Here is a 12243-nt window from a genome sequence, read left to right on the forward strand (position 1 = left end):
GTCCTGTTAGCTAGGGTTGATGGGAGTTGTAGTCCCAAAACATCTGGAGGGCCGAGTTTGCCCATGCCTGGGTTAAATCAAAAAGAGCTGTGTGCTTATCTTTTTGGAGACATACTGACAGAATAACAAACAAAGGAAAAGAAGAGCATTGCAGAAGAGCAGGAGCCATGTGTCCATGCTCCATAAGGAAGACGCTTGTGTATTGTGCCATCAAAACCAACATGCTTTATTTTCAGCTTGGTCTTGCTTGTAGTACCAGCACAGACAACACTCAAAATATACAGCATGTTTGTTTTGATGGCACAACGCCAAAGCACCTCCTTCTGGAATTTTCCTCAGATTCAGTTACCAATTTTTGATTCAAGTTTGTGACAGCATAATGCTTCATGATTTCTGAAAGCTATCACATCCATCACAATGCTTTTTCATAAGAAGGCTAGTACTGCATACAGGCAGCCCAGCCTGACAAAGCTCTGGGCCACATTTAAACAATGGGACTTAAGCAGGCGCTTGACCTTACCCCAATGGCTAGAACTAAGCAAGGCTCTGATGATATCAGGAAGTCAAGGGCAGCTTATGCCTTCAGTTTTTGAAAGTAGTAACAGATGGGTAGTAGTGACTGGTAACAGCAGGTGAGGAGGATGAGAATCTCACCCCCATCATATCACCCCCATCCACATAGTGGGTGTGCACAAGCTGTTTCATTTACACATGACCATCATACACCAAGCTGCAGCATCCAATAACAAAATGATTTAATGTGTAGATCATGCTTGCAAGGTCATGGGGCACAATTTTTAAATAGTGCTGATCCTGGCTGTTACATTTGGATTAGCAACAATCAGCACAAAGACCGGCACATCCAGAGACACAAGTTGATCATGCTATCACACCAGCGTGCCCAGTACTCACAAAAGCAATACACTCGCTGAGGAAAGTAGCCATCTTAAAATGAGATCTACCACCACTTTGTTGCTGAAGTGGTGTAGAGTTGTATCTTATGAAAACGAAGCTAGTGCTCTTCTCATTAGAAACCTATGGAGTTGTCATACAGCATTATTGCTCATTGGGGAGAGATATGTCTTTCTTCCATACACTGTTGGACTCCATCTCCCCTCAGTCTCAGCCGGCCTGGCCAACAGCCACTAAGCTGCCACCAAGGTCAATGGCTGCTGTAAAATGAACTGTAAAAGAATAAGTGCTCTCATGCTCAATGAAACTGGCCAAAATCAGCTTTTGGTCTAACAGACTGCTAGTAATTTTGGTTTATTATAAAAATGTAAGAATTGCTTTGTGGGATCTGACCCAAGACCATTCTGTTTCTAACAGATACTAAAGGAGCAGTGACATGAGGCAACAAAAGAAGAGGCAAAGCTTCAAAATGGTCCTGGAAAATAAATCTCTATCAAATAATAATACCCCTTGGGAAACAATAAAATGCTCTGACACATTTTGGTAAATGGTAACCTTCCTCAGGGGGAAGAAACATTATTATTTGATAAAGAATAATTTTTCAGGGTCATTTTAAGGCTTAGCCTCCTCTTTTGCTTCCAACAGAAAGAAGTTAGCCAGATGTCTCTGAGTCTGGGCACTCACAAACAAAACACAAAGATAATAGTCCTGTTTTGTCTGGCTTTGGCATACAATAGTCAGAGGTGTTTGTTGCTACTGTACAAAGGGACAGGATCTAAAAGTGCCCCAAACCTGGCCTAAACAGAAGACATAAGAAGTTTCTATTCAGCAGGGAATAATGTTAAGTGGCTGCCTAGCTGACAATCCATCACCAAGGTGCCTGTGGAAACACAAGTAAACACTTAACAGTTCCTTACAATGCATTCTGCATTCTGCTGAGTAAACCAACTATTTTTAATAACCAAGACAAACTACAGTTTTCACAAAAAGTCTGGAAAAGCAACATTTCCTTTAAAACTTCTTCCAAAGAACTTCAGGAACAAAGTGATGGAATACACTTCAATAAAGAGCAAAGCAGAAGCCTGGTTTAAATCCAGCCCTTACTGTATTGGATAACCCTAGAAATAACTCCTGAACCTGTCATTTAACAAATAATCCCTGCAGATAAATTGTCACTGCAGATTTATGCTTCTTCCAATAATAGTACAAATCCATTCATAAATATTTTCTTGGAACACACACAGATATATCTATGACTTTGACTTCAGCGCTCACTGAAATCAACAGGATGTTGTCATTTTTAGACCCAGCTTGGGCTTCAAAAAAACAAGTCATGCCAGACGAATCTCATTTCTTTTTTTCTTTTCTTTTTCTTTTTTGATAGAGTTACAAGCTTGGTGGATCAGGGGAATGCTGCAGATGTACTGTAACTTGATTTCAGTAAGGCTTTTGACACAGTCCCCCATGATTGTGGAGAAGCTGGTAGAATGTGGTAGATATGATAGCCATCTTCAAATATCTAAGGGGCTGTCATGTGGAAGATGGAGCAAGCTTGTTTTCTCCTGCTTCAGGCGGTAAGACCCAAACCAATGGCTTAAAGTTACAAGAAAGGAGATTCTGACTAAACATCAGAAAGAATTTTCTGGTAGTAAGAGCTGTTTAACAGTGAAACAGATGCCCTTGGAATGTGATGGGACTCTCCTTCCTTGGAGATTTTTAAGCAGAGGTTGGATGCCCATATATCATTGATGTTTTAGTTGAGATGCCAGCATTGCAGGAGGTTGGACTAGGTGACCCTCTGGATCCCTTCCAACTCTACAATTCTATGATTCTATGCCCATGCAAATCATGCTGCTTTCAAGACACTAAAATCCTTACATTAATCCAATAGTAACTGGTACCCATTGGGACTGACAGGGCAGAAGGCAGGGAGACAAATAGTGGGTGGAGCCAGAGCCAATAACAGACAGAGCCAACAAATTATAGCTTTGCCTCCAATATTTTCCCTGGTTCGTTTTACAGAGGAAACAATACTAAGGAAGAGGAAATGAGAACCTGGAGTGTTTAAGGAAAAAGGAAGACAAAGGGGGGCTGGCTGAGGTTGATAGGGCAGTGCCTCATTCACTCTAACGGACCTGCCTCCCCTGCTGAAGTATTCCTTTGATACATGTACCTTTGTATTGAATATGGAGGTGTGAGTGGCCGGTAATGCTTGGGGTATATTGAAGACAGAGCTTGCAAAAGGCCCCATGCACGTCATGCATTTAAAGCAGACGGCTCCCCACCAAAGAATATCAGGAGCTGCAGTTCATCCCTCACCAAGCCACAATTTCCAGCACCCTTAAGTGACCATTCCTTTGATGTGAACCACGTGCTGAAAATGCATGTTGCATGTGCAGCCGAAGTTGTTATAAAGTGTAAGAGGGTTAAGGAAAGACCTCTCTGCCTCTGCACAGCCACAGGCAGGCAGCAAATACAGACAGCAGGAGATGAACTACGGAGATCTATCTCAACATAAGGCATTTCCTGGTAGAAAAGAAGAGGTAGTATGTAAAAGTGATGTTACAAATCACACAGGGAGGGTGAAAGGAGAAGGGGATAAGTGATTCATATCTCTTCCTCCCCACCCCACTTCTTAACACTTTTCACCTTCTGGTGCTGCCCCACCCCACCCTATCTGCTAAAATGACAAGTCCCCCAACTTGAGCTGGGGGGGGGGCATTCCCTGTCTAGCTTCATAAAGGGAATACAAGGAAAGTGGTTCTGCCATGCAGTGGGAGCCCAATGCAGCGGGAGGGGGGGTGTTGTTATCACGTCTCGTGTTTCATCCGTGGCGGGTCCTCCTGAGCCGGATTTCGGGAGGAGATCCGCGCAAGCACGTGGAGGCGCGGCTCCCGCGAGGAGGAAGGCAATGCGCGTTTCGGGGGGCGGCGCCGGAGACATGGACTTGGGGAGCCCCCGGGCGGGGGGGGAGGAGGCGGCGGGAACCAAGCCGACCCCCACTTACATTCTTGTTGAAGGAGTTCCCGGGCAGGAGCGGTAGCGCCATGGCTGCCCCGGTCCCGCCCGCCGCCTCGGGCTGGTGTTGCTGCCCGAACCCGGCCGGTCGCCCTCCGCGCTGCCCAAGGCCGGAGCAAGCGCCGGCGCGCTGTTTGGAGTCCGGTTGCCTGGCGACCCCCCCTTTGACGTCACAGAGGGCGGCCGGGAAGGGGGCCGCCGCCGCTCGCTCCGCCCTTGCTCTCTGCCGCCCCCTGCAGTCGCACGCCGCTTGCTGCAAGCTGGTCAACGCGGGAAGCCTTTGCTCCCCTCCGCAGCTGCTTTGCTCCCATCGCAGCAGCATCTTCCAGTCTGGAAGCTTAGGTCCCGCGACTTCGAAACAAGTCTCTCTCTTCCTTCTCACCGCGCGTTAAATACGTATTGCCAAAGCTGCCTCAGAGACTCAGGCAGTCTCAGAGCATAATGCAGTTCAGGCTAAGTGGCCAGGGTTTCCTTTGTACAACTGAGGTTGTTATTATTGTTATTCGTCATGTATTTATTTCCCACCCTTCACTCTTAAGGTCCCACGGTGGGTTATAGTATTGAAACACGGTATAAAAACAACAACAACAACAACAACAACAACAACAACAACAACAACAACAACTAATAATAATAATAATAATAGTAATAATAATAATAATACTAATAATAATAATAATAATAATAATAATAATAATAATTTATTTCTGCCCCACCCATCTGGCTGGGTTTCTCAAGCCACTTTGGATGGCTCCCAACAGAATATTAAAAACATGATAAAACATAAAACATTAAAAACTTCCCTAAACAGGGCTGCCTTCAGATGTCTTCTAAAAGTCAGATAGTTGTTTATTTCCTTGACATCTGATGGGAGGGAGGGTGTCACTACCGAGAAGGCCCTCTGCCCAGTAAAACAACTTAAAATCATCAAAATATTTTTTTAAAAAAACCAATACACCTCAATTGTCAAAAGCCAGGATAAAGACACAGAATGTGTCATTAAACTATGGGACTTGCTTCCAGAAAATGCAGTAATAGTCACCCACCTGGATGTTTTCAGAAGAGCGTTAGACATATTTGCAGAATAAAATGCTGTCCATGTCGATGCTTTTCCTCCATTGTTAGAGGCAGTATAGCCCTGAATACCAGTGGCTGGGGAGCACAAGGGAGGAGAGGGCTGCTGTGCTCTTGTCCTGTCTGCAGCCTCCCCAAAGTGAGGTTACCAGATTTTTTTCAATGAATCTAGGGGACACTTTTCAACTTCCTACTAAATAGATGGATTTTGTCAGGGGACTGTTTTGTAAATCTAGGGTCTGTCCCCGGGAAACGGGGACATCTGGTAACCTTACCCCAGAGGCATCTGGTTGGCCACTGTAAGAACAGGATGCTGGTCTAGATGGACTTTAGGCCTGATCCAGCAGGCTCTTCTTATGTTCTTATGCATCACTTGGTCTCCCATCATCATCCAAGCTGCAATATGCCCTGAGCTGTTTTTATATGACCTTAGAACCCACAAAGTTTCACCTTCACTAGTTGATTACTGTGATCAAGACACATTTGTCTCCTGTGCCACAAGTTCTGTCACCTCTGAAGTGAATCATGGTAACTGGTTGGGATTTTCTAAAAGAACTACAACAACACGCATGCACACACACCTCACTACAGGTGTTATTTAATTTAGGAATCCTAACATGTCTGCATTGTAAGCAATTAATGCTGCTGCTGTAAATGTTGGCTGTGCTGCTTTTACCATGTAAACTTTACATCATGTAAGCTTTAACCCAACCGGCACCTCATGTGAAGGAAGTGGACTCCAATCCACAAAACCTTATGCCCTAATGAAATTTGTTTGGCAGTAACAAGGGGGAGGTACCCGTAAGCCCTCCAGATGTTGGACTAGAACTCACATCAGCCTCAGCCGCCATAGCCAATGGTGATGGAAGTTGCAGTCCAGCAACATCTGGAAGGCCGCAGGTTTCTGATCCCTGGAAGATGCCACAAGCCTCTTTCGTGTTTGTGCTACAAAACTGGTCTTGTAGAGACTATAACATACCTAAAGGAGTGAATTTTATGTTTAGACAGTAATTCTGTCAGAATTTGAACATTTTAAAAAAGTACTTTCTCAAATATCCACAGTTCTGAAGCAACCTAGACTATAAATGAAGTTTGCATACACACTTCTCTTTTTTGCAATAACATCCATCACTTAATAACTGCAAATTGTCAAATTGCTAAAAAAAAAAACCTTTTGCTTTTACAAAAATCAGTTTCCTCCTAACAACTTTAAAAATGTGTGCTTTCATCTGTCAGGAAACAGAAATAACATATACTTTTGTCAGCATCTTATTAAGTAAATTGCAAGTGAGACTGTAGAAGCCATCATTGCAACAATTAACATTCTGCAAAAACATGTTATTTGCTTGGGCCCATATGGTTCTTTTCTCTCTGTATTGATATACGGAAAGAGAATGCAGAATCCCAAAGGATCTCAGGCTATGCAAAGGACTTCTCCTCTCCCTCCTCAACTCCCAACCCCCTGCCTCTTCAGGCTTGTTTTTACCAGAAAAGTAGGTCATGACAGAACATAATGCTAAGACATTGCGATGTGAATTATGAGTCAGCAGCAGGGCTGGATCAAGACCTTTTGAGGCCCTAAGCACTGAAAATATATGTGATTCAAAATAAAAACAATGCTAAATTGTAAAATAAAATTTTATTTTTCAAAATGATACAAGACTTACATGTATGCTGAAATGTAGGTTCATGTATGTCATGTGCAACAAATGACAGACTCTGATTTTCTCACATTATTTCGATCTACATTAGTAGGGTGCCCTCTGTTCAGGTGAGGAGAAATAATAAAAAGAGAAAAGAAAAATGGCAGAAGAGCTGGAGCGGAGCGTAAAGAAGTCTATCAAAATTCTGATTTTCCCCGTGATGACTCCTTCAGTGCTTTTTGTTAAATATCTTTTTAAAAAAGAAACAGAATTCTCTTTAGTAAACATGTGCTTAATCTGCCTATTCAGTAATTCAGGACTGCTCAGTAGTTTTCTTCCTAGGATGGATCAGCTGTACAGGATCTAAATTTACAACCAGTTGACCAAGTGCTAACCATAGTTTGTGCTCATTTTTATTGGCTGCCATTTTTTGTTGAATTTTAAAAAAACCCAAAACCTTCGTAGTAAACAAGTCAACAAAATGGCCCGGAATGGAAGGCATGCCTTCTGCTACTTTTTTATGTCCCCAACACCGACAATTGGGAAACACTGGCCTGCGAGCATTCCAATTGGAGAACAGCCTTTACCAAAGGTGTCATGGACTTTGAAGACACTTGAACTCAGGACGAAAGAGAGAAATGTGCTAAAAGGAAGGCACATTTTGAAAACCCTCACCATGATTAACTCCCACCCGGAAACTTACGTCCCCACTGTGGAAGGACGTGTGGATCCAGAATTGGCCTCCACAGTCAGTTATGGACTCACAGTTATGACCGTGTTAATGGAAGACAATCTTACTCAATTACTAGTGATCGCCAAAGAAGAAGATGTCCCCAGCTCTAGTCAGCATGAATCATTATCAGTTCTTCAATATTAGAAATATATTTGTTGCTCACCCTAGTGAAGAGGAACTAATAGACAAAATCCAGGCCACAGTTTTATACAATGAACGCAAAGACTGAAAAGACTAGTAGATGATTGACATATATGCCTAATACACATCAAGCATTATCAGATTCACCCCCTCAACACATTCAAAAAATGGACCCTTTGTGTCTCTATCCTGGGAAGCCTGTTTCATCACTTGATTTTGAAATCATTGTGATTTGAAATCACATGTGCATGTGTGAAGTGATTTTTTTTTTTTTTTGCAATAACGACTCCCTTACTTGCACTGGTATTTCACCAGACTAAACCAATTGCAGATTAATGTCAAAGAATCTGACTGTATTACATCGTCAGAAAAAAGACACTGTTTAACTAGTTGAGCCTTGTGAAAAGCAGCTAGAAGGATATGGATTCCTGTTCAGTGACAATGAAGCGGGGGGAAACTTTAGTCCATACTGAGCTACTAGCTTTATTTTTTTCGCAATCCCTCCTCACTCATTACCTTTTCAGCACAAATAGACTTATTTCATGTCCAGCCTTTGCAGCCAGTGAAGCCATTATTCCTTGTTCAGCATCTTCACACAATGTCTAGGTGAAAAAACCGCCCTCGGATATCAGCATCATTTCCAAACCAGAGTTCAGTAATCATTTCCTTTCAGGCACAATCCAACTCAAATAAGTCTCTTTTCACACCACTGCCTGTATGGTCTGTTTCCTTGGGGGCTTGGAACTGATTCTTTATAGACAGGGGATAACAGAATGAAAGCAAATTCCAGTTCACAAATGTTATTGAAAAAGATGTGAATATCCCTCTCCCCAATTGTTAAATTAAATGGATTGCTTTGTAAACAGTATAGGCTTAGCAATGATACTAAAGAATGTATCCTACACAAAAGTTGATTTAATTTTGTATCGGTAAAGCTCAACAAGTAAGGTAAAACATCACATCAAATGGCAGCTGGTAAAATAAGGAACAAAATCTTCATCTATCAGCCGAATCAACCCTGGTGTCATAGGATCCAGCTCCCACAAATTATATGAGTCCCCCGCCACAGTTGATGGGCATTGCCATTCAAATGGTGGGGCCCCCAATATTTTATTCAAGTTGTCACCCCTGACTACGAAGCAGTAACAGATACTTAGTGACTTTATTTTCTGTTCAGATGTGTGTGGGGTACTCCTGTGTCCTTCGCCTTACAGAGGATTATTCAGGTATGGGAAATCTCTGGCCCACAGATATTACTGAACTATAACTCTTTTTCGCCTTAGGAAGCATAGCTAGTAGCCAGCAATGATGGGAGTTTAGTTCAGCAACATCTGAAGGGCCAAAGGTTCTGTATTTGAAGAGCTGTACTTTATTTTATTGAGCTCCTCTGTTTCAACGGCTGGCCCTTCCAAGTTCAGTTTAAAGATAAAGAAGTTGAACTACAAGGGGACCAGAGACCTTAAGAATTAGCACCAGGACAACACACTGGTCACAGTCTCCCCCAGTGCGATGAGATTTATTGTATTTCTGATATTTAAATAATAGCATTTACTGCCTTGCAGATGGGCGGGGTATAAATAATAAAATTATTATTATTATTATTATTATTATTATTATTATTATTATTACATATAGATTAGCATGTGCAAATATGTGTCCTCTCTTTTTTGGTGCTGTGTTTCCCCTTTTTTGACAATGCATAAGTGACCACTCGTCAATCATGTGTGTGGAGCATTTGTTATAACAAAAAATAGATGTTGCCCAGACAATCAACTTGCCTAGAATCTGGTCCTGAATTATATTCTGCTTACTTTGACAGACACGTAATACTTATTTGTATAGTACTGAAAGCTCAGTTGCTGGTTCCACTTAGAAAGAGCTCTTAACCTGCTGCTTTCTGCTTTGAAAATCCCTCAGGCATTACCCCCAATTTTCCCTGGAAATGACTAAAAAAATCTGTTCCCTTTCTCCTCCTCTTCTAATCTTTCTGAGAAGAAGGGAAGTATCCCCTCAAATTTTAAAATTAAGTCTTCTTTTGCTAATTTGTCTTAAAATCTAATATTGATCAAGGGTTCTTCAAAGATGTGCTAGTATTCTCTAATTGGGCCACTATACTGTTCTGTCCCACATTCAGCATCTATTTCAATTAAGAAAAATAGGAGAGAAACAGCCTTATTTTTCTTAATAAAAAGCATTTCAGCTGCCCTTGCAGGCCTCTTTGAGGATCTGTTGATCAAAGCTGCTCTAAAAAATCATCTTTTATGCCTGGAATATGATAGTCTACTTTCAGCATAATGCACTAATGCAATGTAAGATATTCATACAGTGGATATAAATTGTGTTTTGAAGTAGGAGGGAGATAGGAGAGGGAGGGAGAGAAAGAGTCAAAAGGCTCTTTTTTCATTGAACTCAATGGGGCTAGATAAAAAACAAAAGCTTTGATCCTTAATTCTTCATTATTTTATTTCTCTTTTGTTTCTTCCCCTCCCTTCTGAATGTTTACTTGGGTTTTTTAGCACATTTTCTAATAATAACAACAAGCAATTAGGTGAATACACCTTCATTTGAAGGGCAAAGTACATTTGCCTACATTCCATAGGGAAGCAGGGGTGAAGAATTTGTGGCCCACAAGAGGTTGAGCAAATGGCTGTCAACAGCCAAGGTTGTGTGTGCATGTGGACTGAGAGCTGGATGCTGAAGGCAGGGAGCTGGAGGCAGAGAGCCATGTCTTGCTGTCTATTGGAAAGCTGTGGCTTGGGGCATCCCTGGAAAGCAATGGGGAAGTCAGATCTGTTGGGGTATTAATGGTGTGAGCGCCTCAGTCCTATGCTCAGGTTGTATATATGCGTAAATAAAACCATATATCCCAAAGACACCCCGGTCTCCACTGAGTTTCATTCTGAGGAAACCAAAACCCGGGGTAAGATTTGAAACCCCTGGAGTCGCTCACCGTTCTGAGGTTGGAATGGGTGTGACATTGTTCATCATCTCCTGTGTCCATTTTTTCGTTACCTCAGATAAAAGGGGCTAAAGGGATTATTGACCATCAGTGGCAGACCCTCCAAGAGTCCTTATTTTCTAGGGACAGTCCCGGATTTACAGAAGCAGCCCCGGTTTCTGGTTTGATCCTGGAACGTCCCAGTTTTCCTTAGGACATCCCTATTTTTATCAGAGAAATGTTGGAGGGTATGGAGCTATGTGACCCCCCAAGCAAAAAAAAAAAAAGTAACTATACAACTTTTAGAAGACATCTGAAGGCAGCTCTGTATAGGGAAGTTTTTTAATGTTTTATTATGTTTTCATATGTGTTGGAAGCTACCCAGAGTGGCTGGAGCAAGCTTGGTGGGGCATAAATAATAAAATTGTTGTTGTTGTCATTGTTATTAAGGAATAGGACATCCATCCCTATTCTCATTGGAGAAATGTTGGAGGGTATGCAGGTGCTCCAACATGCTTCATGTAGCTTCTGAGGCAACCATTTAGGCATCTTTGGAGAGTCTTTGTTTTGGTTTATACATTATAGCTGCCACATTATATTAAAAAGACAAGTTTAGATGGTTCTATGTAGTGAGCATTACAGTGGTACCTCGGGTTACAAACACCTCGGGTTACAAACACTTCGAGTTTACAGACTCCGCTAACCCAGAAATAGTACCTCGGGTTGAGAACTTTACCTCAGGATGAGAACAGAAATCGTGCGGTGGCAGCGCAGCAGCAACGGGAGGCCCCATTAGCTAAAGTGGTACCTCAGGTTAAGAACAGTTTCAAGTTAAGAACAGACATCTGGAACAATTAAGTTCGTAACCCGAGGTACCACTGTATTGCTAACAGAGCTTACACAGTGCAGGTTGAGTGACTCTCACAATTCCTCCGTGTATCTCTCCTTATGGCAATTTGGAGCTGCATAGTAAAAGAAGCCTCAATCATTCCACGTAGGAAGCTCATGATGTGGAACTTTTAAAAATGGGCACAGAGAGAGCACCCAGTAAAACAATACAACTTCCATGCTTGCAGCCTTCAACTGTTTCCCCCACTGGCTATGTTCCTTATCCCCAAGACTATTCCATTCGGACCATTGCAGCAGGGCTGATAGTGAACTTTCATACCATCCCACATCTCACTCAAAAGTAAATGTCCTGACATTTAACACAATATACATGCACAAAACTCTCAGCATACAACTTAAAAGCAAAATATTAAAAAATGCAATGCTAAAATGAAAACACAGCCTTTAACTGCTTTTAATAATACAACTCCCTGTGCATTATTGATCTGAAGGGCCTGCCAGGTGGCACAGAGAATGAATGAAAAGCATCTCCACCTGGTGGCTGAAATGTATAAAGTGGCCATACGCTTTAAAAAATGGGCAAATAGACAAACTCCAAAGGCCTTTCCAGGCCTCGCTGATTGCAAGAAGGCGGCGGGGGGGGGGGGGACTACTAAAGTGGGCTTTGTGCTTTCCCATTTCAACCTTCAACTCAGACTGCTTGATTTAAATCTGCTTTGGAGTTGCCCATTTTACCACTGCCAGGCGTTCTGTCATGTTGCTTAGGGATGTGTATGGGTTCAGCATTGATCTTTTGGTCCCAGTTAAACATCGTCATGGAGGTGGGGTGGTACATCAAGCCACGTCAATGTCTTAATGGGTAAGTTCAACTCCCCCCTCCCCAGATTTGAAGACTTGTGTTGCATTATTCCTTTCTTTGTCTGAAATACCCAAGG

The 12243-nt window shown here is 42.3% G+C and overlaps 1 protein-coding gene across 1 annotated transcript in view; it reads right to left on the reverse strand.

The window, feature by feature from the left end:
- Positions 1-4140, reverse strand: part of EFHC2 (EF-hand domain containing 2) — a 53074-nt gene extending 48934 nt beyond the window's left edge. Inside the window, exon 1 of the mRNA XM_083612561.1 lies at positions 3920-4140. Coding sequence (XP_083468687.1) covers positions 3920-3961 — 42 coding nt within the window. The 5' untranslated portion in view covers positions 3962-4140. The remainder of the gene's footprint in view (positions 1-3919) is intronic.
- Between the last annotated feature and the right edge of the window lie 8103 nt (positions 4141-12243).

The sequence above is a fragment of the Podarcis filfolensis genome, assembly GCF_964270895.1.
Source record: "Podarcis filfolensis genome assembly, chromosome: 4".
Taxonomy (NCBI): Eukaryota; Metazoa; Chordata; class Lepidosauria; order Squamata; family Lacertidae; genus Podarcis; species Podarcis filfolensis.